The 21,622-nt window shown below is 51.1% G+C and overlaps 6 protein-coding genes across 6 annotated transcripts; 4 read left to right on the forward strand and 2 right to left on the reverse strand.

Moving 5' to 3' along the window:
* Positions 1-57: 57 nt before the first annotated feature.
* Positions 58-694, reverse strand: ETH_00008510 (uncharacterized protein; the record flags this gene model as incomplete). The annotated part of the gene is made up of 2 exons (XM_013378515.1): positions 58-216; positions 440-694. 2 exons carry the CDS (start codon positions 692-694, stop codon positions 58-60), a joined length of 414 nt encoding a protein of 137 aa, XP_013233969.1.
* A 465-nt stretch (positions 695-1,159) lies between these two features.
* On the forward strand, positions 1,160-4,002 carry ETH_00008515 (uncharacterized protein; the record flags this gene model as incomplete). Its single annotated transcript, XM_013378516.1, has 4 exons — positions 1,160-2,574; positions 3,054-3,312; positions 3,508-3,588; positions 3,724-4,002. 4 exons carry the CDS (start codon positions 1,160-1,162, stop codon positions 4,000-4,002), a joined length of 2,034 nt encoding a protein of 677 aa, XP_013233970.1.
* Positions 4,003-4,280: 278 nt separating this feature from the next.
* ETH_00008520 (uncharacterized protein) lies at positions 4,281-5,273 on the forward strand (the record flags this gene model as incomplete). The annotated part of the gene is made up of 2 exons (XM_013378517.1): positions 4,281-4,830; positions 5,140-5,273. The coding sequence occupies 2 exons, from the start codon at positions 4,281-4,283 to the stop codon at positions 5,271-5,273; spliced, it is 684 nt and encodes a 227-aa protein (XP_013233971.1).
* A 934-nt stretch (positions 5,274-6,207) lies between these two features.
* On the reverse strand, positions 6,208-9,949 carry ETH_00008525 (eukaryotic aspartyl protease, putative; the record flags this gene model as incomplete). Its single annotated transcript, XM_013378518.1, has 9 exons — positions 6,208-6,396; positions 6,627-6,815; positions 6,956-7,012; positions 7,273-7,509; positions 7,732-7,872; positions 8,227-8,479; positions 8,639-8,712; positions 9,034-9,306; positions 9,596-9,949. 9 exons carry the CDS (start codon positions 9,947-9,949, stop codon positions 6,208-6,210), a joined length of 1,767 nt encoding a protein of 588 aa, XP_013233972.1.
* Positions 9,950-13,044: 3,095 nt separating this feature from the next.
* Positions 13,045-15,829, forward strand: ETH_00008530 (uncharacterized protein; the record flags this gene model as incomplete). The annotated part of the gene is made up of 4 exons (XM_013378519.1): positions 13,045-13,594; positions 13,898-15,025; positions 15,402-15,500; positions 15,735-15,829. The coding sequence occupies 4 exons, from the start codon at positions 13,045-13,047 to the stop codon at positions 15,827-15,829; spliced, it is 1,872 nt and encodes a 623-aa protein (XP_013233973.1).
* A 2,755-nt stretch (positions 15,830-18,584) lies between these two features.
* ETH_00008535 (MSF1-like conserved region domain-containing protein, putative) lies at positions 18,585-21,196 on the forward strand (the record flags this gene model as incomplete). Its single annotated transcript, XM_013378520.1, has 5 exons — positions 18,585-18,638; positions 18,969-19,105; positions 19,375-19,464; positions 19,758-19,911; positions 20,237-21,196. 5 exons carry the CDS (start codon positions 18,585-18,587, stop codon positions 21,194-21,196), a joined length of 1,395 nt encoding a protein of 464 aa, XP_013233974.1.
* Between the last annotated feature and the right edge of the window lie 426 nt (positions 21,197-21,622).

Here is a 21,622-nt window from a genome sequence, read left to right on the forward strand (position 1 = left end):
TCCAAAAAGCCGTAGTTAGCCTTGTTCTCCCCCGTTATACCGTGGATAGCTCGATCACTAGATTCGCCGTTTCAGGCGGTCTCTGATCTCCGCAATGATTGGGATGTTGCTTGTAAAGCACTGCACAAAGCACTCGTCTTTTTCCCGTTCGATGGCTGTCTTTTCCGTTTGAGACGAAGCTCCCTCAAGCTTGGGGGCCAGGCGGTTGAAGCAAATCTGGAAAACAAAACAGCGGAACAGAGCGCAGCACCTCTTACACTTTCATGCATATACGCGAATTACCTTGCGACTTGTGCCTTCAGACGTAGCTGCTCAAGTCTTGACCATCGACCTCATGGTTCGTCGAATCTGGCTTCTCTGGCTCTAGGTTTGTTGCCTCTCATTGGTTTATCGCTCGCGCCTGTGGCTAAGGAAAACACGCCGACACAATGAATCCTACTTTCTGGCAGCTTTCTATGTTGGTTTGGAGGCCTTCGACTTCTCGCTGTAGGACTCTGTTAAAGGACTGGCTGGGCTCGTGGCACTGGTTGATGCATTCAGCTATCTTCTCAGGATCTTGCTTGTGCGAATCGAAGCACGAAACGCAGCACTGGAACGATTTCTTCTGCATAGGCAAGGAGAGTATAGTAATTTCCTTTATCATAGTCTCGAATTTATTCTGAAACACCTTCGCTGTTTCCTCTAGGGAAGCCATTTTCGATACAAGAAAATGAAGTCCTCTATGTCCAGGCGAAAAAATCAAACTGCAACAACACAGCAACAATACCTAGTGCCTTTCGCTTACAAATGACCTGTATCTGGCCAATACAGCAACAAAAGAAAAGGCACAGTTGAAGAGCCGATGTCGATTCAAGTACCACCGGCCCCACGATGCATGCACAATTGCGCACAGCAGCGTTTCCTTGCTTCTAAATGTCTTAGGTAAAATGCGCTTAAATTCTTAGTGTACGTTTATAGTTTTGAGTTAATCCACAGCGGCTCAAAGTAACTTTTCCCGCACGGGTTGCCGACGCAGTCTGAAGACTTCAATGTGTACTGGTTGTCACTGCGCTGCCTCTTCTTGAAAGCTGTTGAAACAAGTTACACAGTTTCTCCAATGAGACTGTACCCTGCGGCCGAGGGTTTTTTCACAGCATAGGAATGACTTAATTGGGTTGACATGCGTCTTGTGAGCGTGTATACTCTCTGCTGGCTGTTGTCGAATCCTCACGGCTCAAACAGCTTCAAAACGGCGCCAAGCCCCACATTTTGGCCTTCTTTTCAGAAAGAACATTTGCATTCTACTTCTTTGAGCCATAACAGAGTGCGCCGCCGCCCGACTCCACCTCCGGCTAGCGCCGCGAGCACGAGAAGCCAGCCAGCAGATGGCGAAGCAAACGCTGCGTTTCTGCAGCTCAAAGAGTGGCTGGCTGCGAACGGCGGGACTCTGGATGTCCAAGGGCTGGCCTTGAAGTCCGATTTCGAAGCAGAGCCCGACAGCCTCGCCTGCGCGGCCAGCGGCGCTGGGAGGCAGCGGCTGTTTTGCCTTCGCCGCTACAGACGCAATGAGCTGATCGCCAGGGTCCCGCCGCAGCTGCACTTCAGCTGCGGCGCCCTCGAGGCCGTCGCTGGATTTCTCCTAGGAGAGCTTCCCGCAGCGGCAGGCGGGGCTGCAGAGAAGCCGCTGGGTCTTGGGGAAACTTCAGCTGCGAAGCTGCGTCTGGCGCAGCTGCTGGCTCTGTTTCAAGAGCTGCAGAAGGCTGGCCTCATGCCTGAGGCTTCTCAGGCCTCTCTCAGCGCGAAGAGCCCTACACAGCCTCCCCTGCTCTCCGGCTGGGGCCTCTACCTGCGCCTGCTGCCTCCCCCGTGCAAGTCCATTCCTCTGTTCTGGACTGCTGAGGAGCTGCGGGCTTTGGAGCACCCCATAGGCCAGGCCGCCATAGCCCGTCTGCACGGATTATCGTGCACGTTCGCCCTGTGGGGCCCCGCGCTGCGGCGCTGCCTCCAGGCCCTCAAACCCGCGGCTCTCCCGCAAGATTCGCAGCTCTTTCAGCAGCTCCTCGAGGCCTTTGCAACTGTGGGCGCTCGCTCTCTCAAGTTCCCTTCTGGGGACTTCGCCTTTGTGCCTCTCGTCGACTTCTGCAGCCACGACGCCCAAAACGCCAACTCCGCCCTCAGATTTGCGGCGCCCACCGGCTGCTCCGCGGGCCCCGCGGAGGCGCATGCAGCTGCGGGGGGCCCCCCGGGGGCCCCCCCGGGGGCCCCCCTGGGGGCCTTCTCAGGGGATCCGTCGCGGGCACCCACGGGAGCTCCCACGGGGGCCCCCGAGGGGGCCCCCACGGCGGATTCCACAGGGGCCCCCTCGGGGGCCCCGCCGGCGGATTCCACGGGGGCCCCCTCGGGGGCCCCCCCGGGGGATTCTACGGGGGCCCCCTCGGGGGCCCCCCCGGGAGCCCTCCTTGGCGCAAGTGGCCTGTCTGTAGAGCTGGTGGCCGCCCGTGACATTGCTCCTGGAGAGGAGATAAAAGTTTCCTTTGGGAGTTTCGACAACCCCACTCTGCTCCTTAACTACGGACTGCTTCCTGCGGAGAACCCGTGAGAATGCATGCAGAAGTCTGGCAGCAGCAGCAGCTAGTTCAGAATGCATGCAGAAGTTTGGCAGCAGCAGCAACTAGTTCAGAATGCATGCAGAAACCTGGCAGCAGCAGCAACTACTTCAGCTAAAGTCGGGCTCGACAACAGTTCTAGTCCTTGAGAACTCACAAGTACATTTGTAGGTTTTTCTAGCTGCATAAATGGCCTGTCTTTTTGCATGCATGCGTCACTTTTTGCATTTCAGTGCACAACATTTTGTAATTCAGTATGAGCAAAAGAACTCGCAGGCACATACCAGCACGCAAGAGCCTGCAAATCCATGAATGCATTTGACTCATGTTAACATGCGTTTGCACATATACGCCACGCATGCATGCATGCATCCATGCACGCATGCATGCATGCATACAGATGTCTTCGTGCATGCATGCATGCATGCATGCACGAAGACATCTGTATTTCTGTTGTGTGCATCTCAGCCACGAGAAGGTCTCAATAGAATTCACCCCTCAGCGCGTTTACTCCGCGCTGCGCGCCGTAGGCGCGGAGGTGCTGCTGCTGATGAATGACTTCAGCTTTTTGGGGCGAATTGCAGTCAAGGAATTAACTAAGATGGGACTGGCACTCCCGAGGTCTACAGATGTAAAGACTTGCGGGGCCCCCCAAGTCAAGTACAGCCCTTTCGTTACAGTTAAAGAAGACTTGGGGCCTGACGAACGCCTTCTAAGGGCAGCGAAGGTCTGTTTCAACTCATTTGCTGCATATATATATATATGTATAATATGTATATATATAATATATATATGTATAATATATATATGTATACATATATAATATATATATATATAGACGTGCTAAACATACTGTAGTAATTACATGTGTATTTCTTTAAATTTGTACTGGTAAATGTATCCGCTAGCTCTATGTATGCAGGTAATTACGGAGAACGCAATTTTTGAGGACTCAGCAGAGGGAAAGAGCATCGGCTCCAGCGGGCCGGCATGCGCTTCTAAGGTCGGCGAAGTCTAATTAACTTCACACACTTTACTACTTGATTTTACTTTGTTGCGAGTATTTTGTAGGCTGCTGCGAGAATACAAAGATGAAGATTGCATGAACTGCGCGCTTTGTTGTTCGGTTTGTCTTCAGAGAGCGATGGGCTTTGTGGTTTCCTTCCTACAGCATGCTGTATTTGAACAGTTCAGCACAACAGAAGAGGAGGACTTGAAAATCCTGCGCGATAAACAAATCATAAAGCGGGGGGGCAAGTTTGGTCTGGACGAAATAAAGCAGTTGACCCATGGGATGGAAATGGCCATCCGTTTTCGGGCGCGCAGGAGGAGCGTGTTGTGTAGAGCGATTGCTTCAATAAAGCAACTAATGGAAGAAAAAAGTCCTACAGATTTGACGGAAAAGAATTCAATATAAAGTTTCGCGAAATCCAGTTAAATGGTGCATTCTTGTGTGGCCGAAAAGCCAATTCATATCTAAACTGAGGTGTACGTACACCCCGATCTGTGCGCAATTGCAAACGCCGTTTTAGTTCAACTTAAGGCAGTGGGCGTTCGTGTTTGTCCTTTTCCAAATCGGTAATGAGATCTCAACTCATGTGGCCCTTTTTGGCCATTTCCTTTCTGGTAGCTGTACACTCAGGTGTACTTGGTTACTCAACTCGCCGCTCGCTGGCTCTCCGACGGAATCCGCGGATGTTTCTTCTTCACCCGGATTCGTCTCACAGCAACTTTCGCTTCGTGCAGACGAAGAGCAAAATAGATTTAATGACGTTTGTGACCAACGTGTTCTTCCCCGCTCAAGAGCCGCCCGAGTACAAAAGACTGTTCAAGAAAGGCGGCTGCCCGCGGTGGATGATGGACCCCCGGCTGGGCCCCCCGCAGCTTGCTGCTGACTGGCTGCCGGCGTCTGGCTGGTCTTACGACGTTCCGAACCAAACAATTATTTACGCGAGCTCGCAGGAGGCCCGGGAGCCCCCGCATGCATTCCCGTTCAACTTGTTTCTGCCGCGGCGGGTTTCCTCGCGCTTTGCGCTGATGAAACGCGACTTCTTTTGCCAAGGCACTCAAATCCAAAGTTCCATTTCTCTCAACGGAGCCAAAGAGGCCGGGCTGCTCTTTCGAGGAGTCGGGGAAAGAAACTTCTGGGCAGTTCTGCTGAGCCTCGGAGACGGCGTAAGTCTGGTGCGCGTGAAGAACGGAGAAAGAATAAATCTGGGGTCCATTGGAGCTTTGCGAGTCCAAGGTGAGGCAAAAACGAAGTCCTTGTTGAACCAAACTTGAGCCAAGGTCCCCCGCAGCTGGCAAAGAGTACACTGTTAATGTGCAGGAACAACTGGGCGACGTCAGCGTGACTGTCGGTGGGCGAGCTGCATGCAATGTACAGGAGCTGCGGTGTACGTACACCGCAACCCGCAGGCGCCGAGGGGCAGGAACCCGTCAAGTACACGAGGCAGCAGGAAGACATGGAGGAGGCGCGGCCAAAGGGATATGAAGACTGTCCGAAACAAAACAATGCAAATAAAGTTTTGCAAATTCTGAATGCTGGCTTCAGCCCAAGGCGCAGCAGGCCTCCTGGCTGGAGGCGGGCAGGCCAAGTTCCGCGGCACTTTCGTTGGTTTGTCTTTTTTGCAAAAGTCCCCATTATTGAATTTCATCTTTCCGCGGCCTCCACCGCAGGAGACGTGAACTGGTGCGGGGCTTTTGTATGCCTTTTTGAAGTGCCTGCATGCAGCAGCCACGCAGGGTCCCGCAGGTTCAAGTCCCTCAGCTGTCGCAAAAGCTCAAGGTATTTGTCTCAGTGAAATTTTCTGTTTTCCTTTCTGACAATTTGCATGCAGGCCGCCACCACGGAGCTCGGGAAAGACGTTTCCGTCATATTTGAACTGCCGGAAGACTTGGCAAACTGGTGTCCCGAAGGTTGGTTGTTTTCTTTTCATCTTCACTCTTATTTCCATTTACAAATTTGCAAACAACTCTTTTCTGGCTGCAGGGGCACTCTGCGCCGGGCCCTTATATAGTGCCTAAGTTACCCACAAAGGGCTCTCCGTTGCTGCAACTTGCAAGGATGTCTAACTCAGAAAAAACGCAAAGTCAGCTACTGCATATTAAAGCAAAGACTTTAGCTTTCTGCATTTGCTGTAATTATGAACATTCGAAACAACCGCTTAAATGGGGTTTTTCATTCCCGTGAGCAGCGGCTGCCCTCCGGTGTAACTACAGCCGCGAGACGCACGCTGCCGCGATGCAAAGCGGTCTGAAGTGGCCATTAATCCGGCAAAGGAAAAGCCAGAAGTTGGCGAAATGCGCACAAGTACATGCTAGCTGAGTTCCAACTGCCATTGAAATGTGTTCGTGCCTGTCAAGCATGAACGCAGCTGCTGCCGTTACACCCCGTGACACGCGGTGTCTCGACAGCGCGCCGCCGCAGGCAACGCCCTGCACTGCTTCACCGGTTCGCCACTTCAAATTGATGCGACGCGAACCTGAGACTGCCACGGCCGGGCGCGGCTCCCCTGCATGTGCACTTGGGACAGATTTACGTATCCTTTGTACATAATGACTGCAGTTGCCACATTAAGAGTTTCTGCGTTGGGCCCGCGCGGCCGCTGCTGTTGCTCGTCTACAGCTTCGTCGTGTGCTTCTCCCTCAACGCAGAGTCCTCCTGCAGCAGCTCAGGCCGCAGCATGTTCGTGCCTCTCTCGAATGCCAGAATGTCATCAGCCTTGAATGATCCCGAGGGATACGAGTTCACCACTTGCTGCAGAAACGCCCGGTTCTCCGGGCTGTGGACGGCGCGCGCAATGCCCACCTGTGCAGAAAATACAAGAATTTTTTTTTGCAATATTTTGCAAATATGTGCACCTAAAAAATGCAACATCCCGCGCCTGCGTGTTCCTGCCTCAGTGCATGCAAGGCCCCAAAACTGCTGCTGCTTCTCTCCCCATGAGACAGTAATAGGCTCTGCAGACTTTGTTTGCTCTTGGGCTCAGGGCCCAAGTTTAGAGTTCAGCTCTACATATAGTTCAGCTCTAGACATACAAGGGAGGGGGTTGTTCCGTCTGAGCGTCTGAAGACAGTGAAGAAGTGGCGCATGAATCCCAGAGAGCCCAAAATGTAGGCGTGGCCGTAGTCCGAGGGAACGTCGATTTGCATGTATGCCGGCTTGCACATATTTGTTTTGCTGCGCACCAGGTAGTCTTCAGGTTTCAGCACGAAACTCACGCCACCCTGGAGGAAGCAAAGAGAAACAAACGGACTCTGGCTAAAAACTGTCAACGAGAGTCAAATCTTCTGTAATAGCGCAGTAAAAGCCTAACTGCAACAACAGCTAGTCAGCTTGAGATGTGCAAGTGAGGCGGTCTGCGCACTATGACGTAAGTTATGTCGGGGTAACTGCTCAGGAAAGAGTCGTCGTCTCCGCATTCCTGCAAAAACCAACAATAAACGCAAACCCAAGATGTGTTATATATTAAAAATATGTATATATAATATATATATACAACTTCTGCAGACTACAACTCAGGCCTACGCAAAAGCCCTCCAAGAAGTCAGCAGCACAAACTAGGAAGCTGCATCAATAAGCTACCCTTCTATTGCACAAGCTAGCTGTCTACCCGAGTTTCCAGCCACTTGTTTACCTAGCTAGCTACTCAAGCTAGCTAGAAGTCCAAGCACCGTGCAGTACCTGTGAGGGTATCATTTCTAGAAAGCTGCGCATTTCGTTTCCCGGCATGGTGTTGAAGCTGGTTCCCGAGTCCAGAATGACGTAATTTTTTGTGCCCTCTTCGCAGCAGAACTTTTTGTCTCCAACATGAATTGCATCTAATGCCACTTCCCAGTAGTGCTCGCGCTCCACGGGAAACATGTGAATAGGGGATTCGTAGAAGCGAGGATCCACACCCCCAAAAAATAAAGCAGACACCTGAGGACAACGTTGCACATCCAGTCCAGTTTGAATGGATACAAACAAAACGACTGCGGGACTCAACTTGCACCTAGTACTCCCGTCAAACTTGAACAAACACCATGAACCATCAATCTTGAATGAACAACATGTACTGTCTGCATGTGTACTGCTCCAACGATATAATGCGCCAAGGACAGGGAATTGCTCTCAGTGAAAATATGACCTAATGCGGCTTACTGGTGAGTCCTTTGCTACGTAAAAGGCGAACTCGCTTCGCTTCAGATCGGCCTGTTTCATGATGTTGTCGTAGATGGGCGTGGCGCCGGTGCTGGACATGTCTGGGAACCCCATGCCAACAATGCCTTCAAAATTGATAGACTGAAAGCACACACAAACACTAGTGCATAGCATTTGAAAAAGATGCATGCACAGCCCCACTCGAATTGCTGCTGGGCAGCGAAAGCTGCTCAAACCCTCTCGAAACCAAAAGCAGACAGCCCGAAGTTCTTAACTTCAAACACAGACTCTCATCAAAAAAGAGAAGTGTAACAGCCTGCGTTAGAAGTTCTTGAATTTCATAGACTCTCATCAAGGAGAAGTGGTAACAGCCTGCGTTAGAAACTCGTGAATTTCATAGACTCTCATCAAAGAAGAAAAGTTGAGAGTCATTGTCTGATGTTCTTGAACTTGAACCCCGGACTCTCACCACTTCTGCCCCGGCGCTGGCCTCACCTTGAAGATGTTTCCGTGTTCATTGTGTCCTCCTTCCTTTTCAACGAGCCCGAAGGTTTGCCCCTTGACTGTGAAAGGCCCCACTTGAAAGTTGTCAACTCCGGTGGAGCCCTCTATGCGTCCCGTGCCGAAAGTGATGTCCAAATGCACTGGCGGCGAAGTGTATTGAAAGCTCGAAGACTTCGAAGGGTCAAAACGCGTCACTTTCGTGCAAGTGTCGTCTTCGCACTTGGAGCCAACGACCCACAAGTTCCTGAAAACGTGAACGCACGGCGTGCAAATTAAATGCATTTGAGATATATTCTCAAGCGAAATACCAAAGTAATTGCAAATAATCGACAAATATTGCCACTATTTTCAACAAAGTCCGGTTATTATTGGCTCTACGTCCTTGAGATCTGCTGCAACTCACGTGCTACCCGTGTCGAAGATCGGGTGGACCCACTGCGGCGGAGTCCCAATGCCCAGCATTCCGCAGTACTGGCTCTGCAGCATTACGCAAAAGAAAGGAACTAAATGCATTTGACTCAGTGCAAAACAAACAACAAACTAGACGAGGGTGCGCACTCTGTTCAATTCAATCACTGGAATAACCTAAACGGCATTAGCTGCTCCCGACGCCTTCTAATCGTCTCTCAGGCAGCAAAAACAAAGAAAACGAAGAAAAGGATCTACTGCGAGAAACTGCAAAGAGAAGCAGCGCTGAGATAAGCCAAAGAGAAGCAGCGGCTCTTGTATCTGGTCTAGTGCCAAGGAAAACCCCACAAAAACCTAACCCCGAATCTGGAAACCCAGTTGAGCGCCTACGTCTTTCATTTGCATGATGGGCACAGAAGTCTGAGCAAGTCCCAGTTCAAGATCGAGTGTATCTGCTGCTTCTTTGTTTTGCAAAAAGCTCGTGGCGCCCGCGCCGCCGGCTTTCGTGTCAGTAGGTTTGTTTCCTAAAGAACCAAAAGGACCTTCTCCCCTCTTCATGTAAAACGTTCTATTTAAGTTTTTCACTGCGTTGTGGTTCGTTTCCAAAGCTGCAAAAGTCTCATCTTCCGCGCTTGCCCGCGCCCGCGTCATGGGCATCAGGAACTGCACAGGCAGCACAAGCAGGTGGACGTACACCCGAAGCGCGCACGCCTCAGCCCCTGTCGGCCAGCAGCCGCTCACTTAATTAATTCTCCCAATTCCCGAATATTACTGAATATTTCTGAATATTTCTTAATTTCTGGTAGACACGCTCTTCGGTGTGCAGGTCTTTCGCGCAGTTACTACTATTTTCACCACTGCCACTGTTACTGCTGCTGTTACTACTGCCATTAAAGCAAATAGGCACATTAATACGTTTTTTCTTCAGATTTTGCTGCTCTGGTGGACTCACGCTCGACTCGTGTTCCCCGTGGAGACAAACTTTGCAAGTTTGCTGGTCTTTCCCGAAGCAGTTTCTGCAAAGCGGCACAGCGCCGCTGTAGGGCCGCACGTGCTGCTGCTTCGTGACGGAGGAAAGGACTTCTCCATTTCCTGCGATCTGCAGCGTCTCCGAACTGCTGCTGACGGCCGTCAGCACAGCAGCAGCAGCAGGCGTTGCTGCCACTCCTGCTGCCTGCGCGCCCTGCTGCTGCTGCTGTTCGTGCTGCTGCTGCTGCTGCTGCTGCTCGTGGGATGCCCCCGCTGCCAGGCCCTCCGACAGTGCGCACAGCAGCGCCAGCCCAGGGCCCCAGTAGCGCCACTTCATTTTGCTGCTGGTTTGGTGCTGCAGCAAATGAATTTTGAAAAGTGGAAATGCGAAAAAAACTGTCAGCGGGAAGCGCAGGGGGCGCCGGTCGGCAGCTGCTCGAGGCTTTCTGCGACCATCACGGGCTGCTGCAGCGGCGGGCCATGAGCCCTGGGCGCGCGTCGGGGTGTACGTACACCGGGGAGCAGCAGCAGCAGCAGCAGCAGGAGCGGATGCCGGGCACCGGGCAGCAGCAACACAGCCTCAGCTGAAGCGGTCCCCTCCAGTGTCTGCTCCAGTCCACGTTGTTCTTGCTGCTGTTGCTGCTGCTGCTGCAGTAGTGCTGCTGCGGATATGGAACTTAGTAGCAAATGGAGGACCTTTGAATTTGCAGGAATCGGAAGCCCGCAGAGGCAGAGCTGCGAGGCTCCCGCGCAGCTGCTGCGGCAGTTGGTGTTTGAGTTGATAAGATCAGCTTCTGCTGCGTTTTGAAGCTTCAAAGAACAAATAACTCAATTTAAATAAGAAAGTGTTCTTGAAATTCAAAAACAAAAGAGAAGAATCCGGCAAAGCCCGGGAGTGCGGCGCACTCGAGCTAGCTGGCTTCCGCGGTGTCGCAATTAAATGCAGAATATGTAAATGCGCTTTCAGGGGTCATTTAAATCCTTTTCTATTCCCCTTGAATTAAAATAAAAGGGAAACGGGAACAGCAGTGATCCCAGCTGCATCACGAGGTGTATGGACACCTTCGGGCTGGCGGAGCGACGCCTTGACATGCGCCTGCTGCTGCTGCGGCACACAGGAGCCCTTCTTGGCTTTTCTTCTTTTTAATTTCGGAGAATTTCACTTTATATATTCGAGAATATGAACAATTATAAGCAAAAGATCCACTACGGACTTCGCCAATTTGTGCCTCCCGCCGTCTTCGTGTGGCCGGTCAACCAGAAACCACTGAGGATCGAGCGAGGAAGCAGCGCAGAAGTTACCTGATCTCTGCCCCGTTTCTCAAATTAAATGTTCTAAGCGATTTATATTTAATATTTTGGTTTAGAATATTCGATTGGAGGCTTTGGTGGACCCGCATGTACTTCACCTTTCGCAGTGTGCAGCAGTGCAATCGTCACACAAAGTGGGACCTGCACTGCAGCCCGTCACACCTCCTGTGTCTTACAACTTCAGTTATTTACAAAGCTTTAAAAGGAGCTTTTATTTTGCTTTTTTCTCTGTTCGCTTTTTCTTATTCTCTACCCCAGCTCTGATAGACAGCGCTGCAGCAAAGCTGCAATTGCCAACGGGGAAGTGCAGCAAAAAGCCCTGAGGGGCATTCCCCAGCAAGCACTTTACTTGAAAAGTGTTCAGCTAATTAGACTGGAATAAGAAGGCACAGAGAGGGCACTTAAAGAATAAAAGAGAAAGAACGGTGGAGGGAGAAGTGTTGAGAGGCATTGTGGCATTATTTGAATTCGAAAATTCAGAATTCAAAAAGAGAACAACTTTAAACATTCAAGTTCAAATCTTCAAGTTTGCACACGAGCTTCAAGTGCACTGATAAGTTCCAATTCCTGTTTTTAGTTGAAATCTGGCGAAGTGCTGCATGCGCTGAAACCCCTTTTTTGCACTTTTGCACTTTTGCCAATAAAAGGAATAGACAAAAGGCTTTTAACTGATTGATTAATGGCATTTAATTGTGTTACTGAGCAGCTAGCCACTTCCTGATTAATTAAATGGCACTTTGGACAAGTTCAAAAAAGACTGATTTCCAATTCAATTAATGTTGCAAGAAAAAACAAACTTTCTGTTTTCAAACTGCTGCAGCTGGCGGCTGCACTTCCTGCTGCTGCACTCTGCGGACTTAGCGAAATTTCGGCTTTTTTCTAATTGAAATTAACTTTCAAATTGTGCCTTTAAAGCACTTCTTTTGAATGGTTTCTTGTCTTCTTTTTGCAAAGATGCATGCAGACCTCCAATTTGCAGAAAGCAGCAGCACTTGAGAGTTTCTGGATTTCACTGAATCGGCCTTGCTGCAGTTGAGGCGCTGCTGGGGTGTACGTACAGTGTGCAGTGTATGTACACATGGGGTGCAGCCCCTGAGGCACTCCACAATATAAACTTTCCTTCTTTTTTGCTTTTTGCAAGAGAATGCAAACAGTTGCTCATTACTGAAGACTAAATGCCAAACAACTGCAGCTTTATCTGTGCAATTAAAGGCCAAGGGGCCCCACTAAGGGGCCCCTTTAGGGGGCCCCTCTAAGGGGCCCCTCTAAGGGGCCCCTCTAATAGAGGGGCCCCTCTAATAGAGGGGCCCCTCTAAGGGACCCCTCTGCCTGCATTTGCTGTGTCTGGAAAAAGGGCCCCCACAGCCTTCGCATTAACAGCAACAGGTGACAGGCAATTAATTGAGTTGATCTTTCTTAGCAGCAAAGCTAAGGGCCAGCCTCTTTGCTGCAAAATGGGCTTTCTAGTTTTGCTTCCGTTTCTCTGTGTCTCCCCTTCCCCGTGCCTATTGCACTGCTTCACGGGACAACGCACCTCCTGCAACTGCTTACTTGCGCTGCTGCTGCTGCTGCTGCTGCTGCAGGGGCCCTCCCAGGGTGCTGTACCCTAAAAATTAAGGGTAAAGCTCAACTGGCCCGTCTCTGATTAGCAAAACGCATGCAAGCGAAGTTGGCGGCTCCATTGGGGAGATCTTGCGCGGGACATTGCTGGCAGCAGCCACTGGCAGCAGCAGCAGCTGCTGCTGCTGCTGCTGCTGCGGGAGTGTGCCGCGCCCTGCCTGCGCGGTTTCCCGCAGTTGAGTTTTAAAACTGAAATAAACGTGCAATTAAATGTTTGGAAAGGTTTTGAAAGCCCCAAAGTTGGTGAAGTGGCGCAAAGCAGCGAGATTGGCGAGCGCATGCAGGAGCTGCCGAGCCGCCGACTCAAGTTGAACGGCGGGTGTTGAGACACTTTCTGCATGCAAAATTGATTTTCTTTGGAATTCCAGTAGACACTTTGTTGACTTCTTCTTGAATCTCCACTAAATTGGGGTTTGGAAGCCGCTTTCGCGCGGTCGGCGTCGCGCTGCTGTGCTGTGCCGAGCTGTACGTACACCGCAGCCTCCCGGTGTTCTCTGCAGAATGAAACCTGCGATCTTCCCGAAGCGAGGCAGCGGAAATGCACTGTCTCCCCAGGCGGACCTTGCTGCGAGTGGGACGGAAATGCCGGCGTCAGTGCTGGAGCCGCTGCAGGCGCGCAGCAGCAGCAGCAGCAGCTGCAGCAGCAGCAGCAACCCCTTCGACGCCTACGGGGACGCGCCCCCGGAGGCCCCCGGCGTGAAGCCGCGCCCGGGGGCCCTCACAGCCTTCGCAGCAGCGCCGGAAAGCCAAAGCGCGGGGGGCAGCAGCAGAGGCGCAGCAGCAGCAGCAGCAGCAAGTGCTGCAGTGCTGTACCCCGAAGGGCTGCCCAAGTTTCTGGGGCTGCTGCGGCCCACCATCACCTTCGGCGTGGGCCGGCTGACGCTGAGTCGGGGCATGGACTTCATTGCCCACTTTGTTGCAGTTTCAACTTTAGTTTTCTTCGTCTTTATTCTCTTCGCAGTCAACTGGATGCAGAAGCTCTGCCTCCCCATCGTCAGCAACTGGACCCACAACTGCACCCTCGCCGTCGGCGCCTTCATGGCCCTTTTAGGTAATTCAAAATGAAGTAAAACTCCGCAGAAGCGCAAGCAGCAGCTCCGCTTTCCGCCGCTTCTTCAGGTGTACGTACACCTGCTCAGGTGTACCCGCAGCTCGGGTGTACGTGCACCTGTTCAGGTGTACATACACCTGAGCCACACCCGCGGCCCGCTCTGCACCGCGTTTCCTGCATTCGCATTAACACCTCCGTCACAACTTTAATTTTAATTGTTTTTGGCTCTTTTTTATGTTTTTGAGTTGGATTTTTCGGCCCGAATCGTGTGTTTGGACTTGTTTGTTTTCCGCCTTCCTGCAGCGATCTTCTCGTGGCGTTCTGCCGCGAACTTCGACTTGAAACGCTCAAAAGTCTTTCTTTTTCTCCTGGGGTGGCGTTTGCATGTTTTTCTTTTGCTGAGTTTGCTGATGGTCTTGGGCTTGGCGCTGAAGCCCCAGCTGAACGCCCACGTGGAAAACAGCGTCCGCGTCTGCATGCTGCGGCAAGAAACAACTGCTGCTGCTGCTGCTGCTGCTTTCCCTTTCCCCATTTCCGGAGTTTCGCTGCTGCCCACTTTGCCACTGCCGGTCCTCAACTACGCCGGGCCTGCGCACCGCGCGCCGCGGGGTGTACGTACACCTGAGAGCCCGCCTGCGGCCCATCCCGCTGCAGCAAAAGAGCAGCAGGAGCAGCAGCAAGAAGCCAACAAAGAGTCCATTGATGGAACTAAGCCACTTCCAGAAGCCGCACAAAGTCCGGGCCAGACGGGGGGCCCCCCGGGAGCAGCACAGGGACAAGCAGCACAGCCAGGAGCCCCAGCAGGGGCCCCCTCAGCGGCAGCTGGGGCCCCCAATTCAAATTCGACAGAAAGGGGGAAGGAAGAGCAGAAAACAGAAAATGAAAAGACGCAAGAAGAGCTGCAACATGCAGCAAACGGACCTGCTGCTGCTGCTGCAGCAGACGCCCCAGCAGCAGAAGAAACGGCCGCAGCAGCAGCAGGAAGCGAGGGCTCGGCCGGCCCGGAGCCTGCTGCGCAGCAAGAACCAGCAGCAGCGGCAGCAGCAGCAGCACTGCCAGCAGCAGGAGCGCCAGCAGCAGCAGAAGCGCCGCCAGCAGCAGCAGCAGAAGCACCAAAGCCTGCAGCTGGGGAAGCAGAATCAAGCGCAGCCGCAGCAGAGGCTGCAGCGGCTGCAGCAGAGGCGCAGCAGCGGAAGGAGCGGGAGGGCAGCGGCGCTGCTGCGGACGCCGCGCGGGCAGCAGCAGCAGCGAAGGTGCAGCAGCAGATGCTGCAGGCAGCACAAGTTGCTGCTGTCAAAGAAACAAATGTTGCTGTTGTGATAATTCTTGTTGTGGCATCTCTTGCACTTGTTTTTGAATTATATTTAATGTACGCCTGCTGGAGCTTTAAAGTCTGGATGGAAAGGGGCTACGAGGCCGTGGTGCTCGCGGGTACGCGGAGTCCGCGGGATTTAGTCAAATTGAATCGAATTTCGTTGAAGTTTTTCGAGTTTTGCGGGGTTTACTCAAGTTTAATCGAATTTAGTCCGACAGAATCAAATAAAGCGAAGAAAAATGGACTAAAATGGAGTTAAATGGAGTCAAATGGAGTAAAATGAAGTCAAATGGAGTCAAGTTTCTTCTGAGTCTTCTACATTTCTGCACCGAAGTATTAATTGGCTCTGTTGTTAAGTGCATGCGCGGCTTGCAGGTTTTGTGATTGATTTCGGAACTTCAGGACTTCTTTGGATTCCTTTTTTAAATTAATATTTATTTTATTTATTTGTTTTATTTATTTATTTATTTATTTATTTTGTTTATTTCGCAGGAGTGGCGCCGTTTGCGCCTGTAGACGGAGGCAACGGCTGGCTGGCCTACGCTGTACGGATGCCGCAGACAGTTCAGCTTGAGACTTACGGGGGCAACGGTGGGCACTTTTTGGATTTCGCAAAACCAAATTGAAATATTTAGAACTATTTAAAAGCATTTTAGACTTTTTGACGCAATATGAATCAGTTTGCACCGTTTTCTGATCATTGGACTGGCGAATCGGCTGCCTCGGCTGTATTGTGTTGAATTATTACATGTGCGGCTGCACTATATTAAAACAGAAATACTTTCAAAAAACTTATTTGCTGCTTTTTGCTGCTTTTTGCTGCAGCCGGCGGCCCCGGCCATCTCCCCGTCTTTGTGCAGACAACAGACTCGTCGGACTGTTTTGCAAATGTGAATCTTCCGATGACGGGTCGGTGGTGAAGGGAAAACCAGAAAATAAACAAGAAAAAAATGCATTTAGTTGGCATTTATGCTTTATTAATTGCATTGAAGTTCGATTCCTTTTTCCGTTTCTTTTGCGTCGCTTTTCCGTCTTTTTCTGTTTTCGCGCTGCTGTGTGCTCTGAGGGCGCCGCTGCTGCGCGGCAGCAGCAGCAGCAGCAGCAGCAGCAAATGCGCCGCCGTTCTGGGTCGGGACCCTTGAAAGCCGAAAGATGAATATCTTAATTGAGTTTAATGCTAGATGAAAGCAACTAATGGAAAGCGAATGGTGCGGACCGCGTTGGCAGTTCCTGGACCGCGTTGCCACTTCCTGGAGTGTCTGTACAGCAGGTCGAAGAGCTCTTGGTGTTTTCATGTTTTTAAATTCTTCTGCAACAGTTCTTTTCCCCTCTCGCCTCTGGCCGGCAGTTGACGGCTGCGGGGCTCTTTGTGGGCGCTGATAACAGCGGGGGACTTTCCTTTGATGCTGCTGCACCAACAAATCCACGGAACATGAAACAGTGTCAGATCCAGCTTTGGCCAAACTTGAAACTTTTTCGAAGCTCCAGCTGCAGCCCTAGTTGTAGCCTTTCAGCTGGCGTTGCTGCACTAGCCTCTGGCTGTTGGGAAGTTAAAAACAAATGCAGCAAAGTCTTCAAATATTTCAAGAAATGAATGGACTTATGTGCATCATGGAAATACCCAAGTTCGAACACATAGTTCTTCTAATTAAAGTATCTTGTAATTTAAAAGGTCTTTCTTCGATACTTAGATGTTTTTATATTTATTTATATTGTTACTGTGAGGGGCTGCATGTGTTCGTGCGCATGCATGCGCCCATATACAAACCCGTTCATGTTTCGTGTTTAGTGTATCTGAACTTCGGCTTTATGCACGTCTGATGTTTGTTAAGCCTTTTATGTGTGCGTTTTCATTTCTAGACGTTTTTAAGTTCATTTTATTGTTTTATTTTTTAAATTCGTTTTTGTGGTTTTTGAACTCTTATGCCTCATAAATGGATATAATATATTGTGCATTAATACAATATATTGTACAGGTGGATGTACACAATATATTCTACATGCATACAATATATTGTACAGGTAGATGTGTTCAATATATTCTTCAGGTAGATGTATTCGTATACATGTTTTCCCCATATAAATGTGTACAATATATTGTATACAATATACTCTACAGGTAGATGTATACAGTATATTGTATACTTGTATGCCTCATACATGTGTGCAATAGAGTATTCATACACTTGTACGCCTTGTAAATGTATACAATATATTGTATATGAAAACAGTCTATTGTACAGGTATATCTATTCATATACTTGCATGCCGCATATAAATGTGTACAATATATTGTACAGGTGCACAGGTAGATGTATCCTTATACTTGTATACCTTATAAATGTATACAATATATTGTACATGAATACAATATATTGTACAGGTAGATGTATTCATATACTGGCATGCCTCATACAAATGTGTAGAATATATTGCACATGTATGCAATATATTGTACAGCTATGTGTTCATATACTTGCATGCCTCATATAAATGTGTACAATATATTGTACAGGTGGTTGCTTTCAATATATTGCACAGGTAGATGCATTCATCTGTGACGGGCATCTTGTATGTGGAGGTTTTTGTATTGCCTTCATCAGCTTTTCAAATGCGGCATTCAGATCTGCATTAGTACATTTGCATACATTAGTACAGTACATAAAAAGTTCAAACAATTCCTCTATAACTTTCCGTTCTTCTTTGCACAGTTGTTGCATATCCAGGGTCATGAACTGAATTTCCGGCCTGGTTCCCACTTTTCGTTTGATGCGATTCTGCAATAGTCCTTCTTTTTGAGCCGTTACGGATTTATTATTTTACATAACACTTGGTCTATGATTTTTATTCAATGGAATAAAGGAGTAGGGAGTTTGCTGCAGACAAAGAGCTATGAAGCGAGGCGTTGCGGGGGCAGCCTCGCGGGCAGTGTCTGTAGGGGAAGGAGAGTTTAAAGGAGTAAAACTAAAGTTAAATAAAGAAATTATTTTGAATTGAAGACATTTAAGAGGAAATGACCGCAATTCAAAACAGCTTTCCGCCTTGTGGGTCACTCACAAGGAAGTATGGGGGCCCCTGCCAGCCCGGCCCACTGCAGCAGCCCTAACGGAATTCCTGAGCACTTTGCGGCGCCAGTAGCTCGTCAATTTGCGTAAATTTCATTTTTTATTGTTATAGAAACAGTTTTTCTGTCGCTGCAATTTGCGCTTGCAAATTCACGTGCTTTCCCGCTTTGGCCGCTACGTGTGGACAGACCCCGCATGTGTTGCAGCAGCCTCTGCGGCCGTCTTCCCCTCTTGCTTTCGTTTTTCAGCTTTCTAGTGGATTAGAAAACAAACAGAAACCTTCAATATTCCGAGGGAATGGCTCTGAGCCGTCTAGAGAAGGGGTTTTTGCCGTACTTCCAAGGATCGCCGCTGTAGGCGCTCTAACCGGCGGGCGGCGGCGAGACTTGTCCTCGAATTCGTGCATTATCCGTCCTTTCGCGGTATTTCCGTTGATTCTGAAGTTGAATAAAAGTGTTTTCTTCTTTATTAATGTCGTCAAGGGCTTGAATCGGCGGCGCTGAGACCCCGCTGCTGCCGGACTTCTTTTTGCAAATTCCCACGCAGCCTCACTCATGCTTCCTTTGCAGCCACAACTTCGCCACAGCTTCTTCAAGCTTGCGAGGCCCCAATGCGTTTATTTCAGAAAGAACATGTGTTCCACAACGACTGGGACACAATCACGGTACGCAAATTCACTGCTTCCTGCTCACCAAGTGCCAGCAGCTGCAGCAGCAGCAGCAGCGGCGGCAGCAGCAGCGGCAGCAGCAGGAGCGGCAGCAGGAGCGGCAGCAGCAGCAGCAGCAGCGGCACTCCGAGTTGAATACTGCAGCAGTTCGTATCCGTCGTGCGCGGGCGGCTGCACTTGCTGCTGGCTGCTGCTGCGTCGCTACTTCGTCTGCATGCAAGTTCAAAGGACATTTGTGTGCATGCAAATGAAAATAATTATTTAAATAATTGATTTGCCGTTTAAATTGGACTTTCGTTTTGCTGCAGTGCTGCTGTTTTGCTGCAGTCCGCGTTTTGGGTGAAGTACCCCAACGAGCTGCAGCCGCATGTGCTGCGCGTCGACACTCTCGATTTGCTGCTGGACACGGAGCAGCAGCAGTTCTCCTGCCGCAGGCTGCTGTCTCTCAAGTACCAGTGCCCCAAGTCAGCTGCTGTTGCTGGTGCTGCTGCGGCTGCTGCTGCTGCTGCTCTGCTGCTCGTGCTGCTGCTCCTGCTGCTGCTGGTGCTGCTCCTGCTGCTGCTCTTTTGGATTCGACTCAACGGAGAAGGCAGCGAGGAAAACGCACTCCTGCTGCTGCTGCTGCTGATGATGATGATTTGCTGCTGGTGCGGATGCTGTGCTGCTGCCGATATTCATCTGCTGCTGCTGATTTTCTGCTGCTGCTGATTTGCTGCTGCTGCTGCTGCTGCAGATGGGTGCAGAAGTTCTTCGGCGCTTCGCCTGTGGGCTACGCGTTTGAACAGGCGACTTGTTCTTTGAAGGACAAAAAGTTGACTTTGAAGTGAAAATTAAAACATTTAACTTTTTAATTTAATTTAATTTCATTTTAATTCAATTCAGATTTATCTCAACTCCCAAACTTCCACAAACCAACCCCAGCCCTGCTGCTGCTGCTGCTGCTGCTGCTGATTTCCTGCTGCTGCTGCTGCTGGTGATTCCTGCAGCTTCCACTGCTGCTGCTGCTGATTCTGGCTTCCTGCTGCAGCTGCCGCTGCTGATTTCCTGCCGCTGCTGCTGCTGATTTCCTGCTGCTGCTGCTGCTGGTTTCCTGCTGCTGCTGCTGCTGCTGCTCAGGTCCTGCAACTTCACGTTTGCTTCCTTCTTCCGCGTGGAAGAAACTTGCGAGTATTTGCCGCACCCCGAAAATCCGCAGCAAACTCTTTACAGGCAAAAAGCCACCTACAGAGTTTCCGGCTTGGGGCTGCCAGTCAACAGGGCCGTCGAGAACGTGAGACCTGCTGCTGCTGCTGCTGCTGCTGCTGCTGCTGCTGGAGGTGGTTTTCTGCTGCTGCTGCTGCTGCTGTTGGCGGTGGTTTTGTGCTGCCGCCGCTGTTGGCGGTGGTTTTGTGCTGCTGCTGCTGCTGTTGACGGTGGTTTTATGCTGCTGCTGCTGGTGATGGTGGTTTTCTGCTGCTGCTGCTGCTGCTCAAACGAGCTGCTTGCTGCTGCGAAGCAGCCGCAGCGCCGTGTGGTGGGCCTGCGCCTTGGCTGTGTGTCCCGCCGCGGTCGCTGCTGCACCTTCGCTGCTGCTGCTGCTGCTGCTGCTGCTGCAGGCTGCTGTTGCGCAGGCAGCAGAAAAGTCGGTGCTGGGAGTGAGCGTGGTGGAGCGGCTGGGCAAGTTCATAGCAGACCACCAGTGGGCTGATTGCTGCTGCTGCTGCCTCTCTTCTCTTGAAGAAAAAGCAGCACAAGCTTCGAAGCAAGCTCAAGAAAAGTACCGGCAAATCCGCATGCATGTCGAGCAAAAGCTGCGCGTGGGAGCCAGCAGCAGCAGCAGCAGCAGCAGCAGCAGCAGCAGCGGCGGCGGCGGCGGCGGGGGCGGCAGTGAGGGCCGAGGCAGCCCCACGCAGGGCAAGGCAGCTGCTGAGTTTGCTGCTGCAGAAGACAGCGAGCAGCAGCGCGAAGCAGCAGCAGCAGCAGACACGGATTTGAAAACAGTTTCGCGTTCCTTTTTTGCTCCGTTTCCTCCTCTTGCTGCTGCTCATTGGGAAGAAAGGACACAGAAAACTTACGCGCCGGAGCAGCAAACGGAGCGGGCTGCTGCAGCAGCAGCTTCTGCTGCAGCAGCAGAAGCAGCAGGGGCGGGCGCAGCCGCTGCAGCGCGAACTGCAGCAGCAGCAGCAGCAGCAGACAGCCTCGACGCGGAGTGCCCCTGCAGACTCAGCAGCCCCACAGGGAGGCCTCCAATTCCAACTTCGAAGTGGAGTGAATTACAAAAAGAAATAAAAGCAGCAGCAACTGGAGCGCATGCATCGGAGGCTTCAGCTGTATCGACAGCTGCAGCAGCAGGAGGGAGGACTTCTGCTGCCTTCGAGTTCCCCTTCGCCGTCAGAGAGACAGCGGCCGCTGCTGCTCGCTGCCAGCAGCAGCAGCAGCAGCAGCAGCAGCAGCAGCAAATGGGCTGTGGCGGGGCCGCAGCAACTCAGACGAGACCCCGCGACGGAGGAAGGCAGCAAATGCTTCTGTCTCCCTTCTTGCTGCTGTCGAGTTTAGGGCCCCCAGCAGCACTCTAGAGTTGTGCTGCAGCGAGAGCTGGGGAGTACGTACACCTGAACGCCCGCGGTTTGCGAGCTGTCCCTGTGCATGCGCATGTTATTGCCAGTTTTAATGGATGTGTACATTAATTTATTTGCATTAATGTATTGGCTTCAGTTTGTGCATGCGAGCGCATGCACGGGGTGTACGTACAGCTGGCGAGTGCATTCACGAGGTGTACATTCATAGGCGCCGCGACTTGTCAGTGCACAGCCAAGGGCTCTTCTTTGTTCATTCATTTATTTTCTTTCTTTAAATTTCTTTTGCTGTTGTCTCGAGCACTTGCTGCGCCTTCAAGGGGCCCCGGGGAGCGGCGGAAGCAGCACTTGCGTTGCTGCTGCACTCAGGTGTATGTACACTTGCGTCTGCGTTTGTGCAAAGACAAAGCTTGCGCCATTTCCACT

Source organism: Eimeria tenella, genomic scaffold, assembly GCF_000499545.2.
Source record: "Eimeria tenella Houghton genomic scaffold, Eth_scaff9, whole genome shotgun sequence".
Taxonomy (NCBI): domain Eukaryota; phylum Apicomplexa; class Conoidasida; order Eucoccidiorida; family Eimeriidae; genus Eimeria; species Eimeria tenella.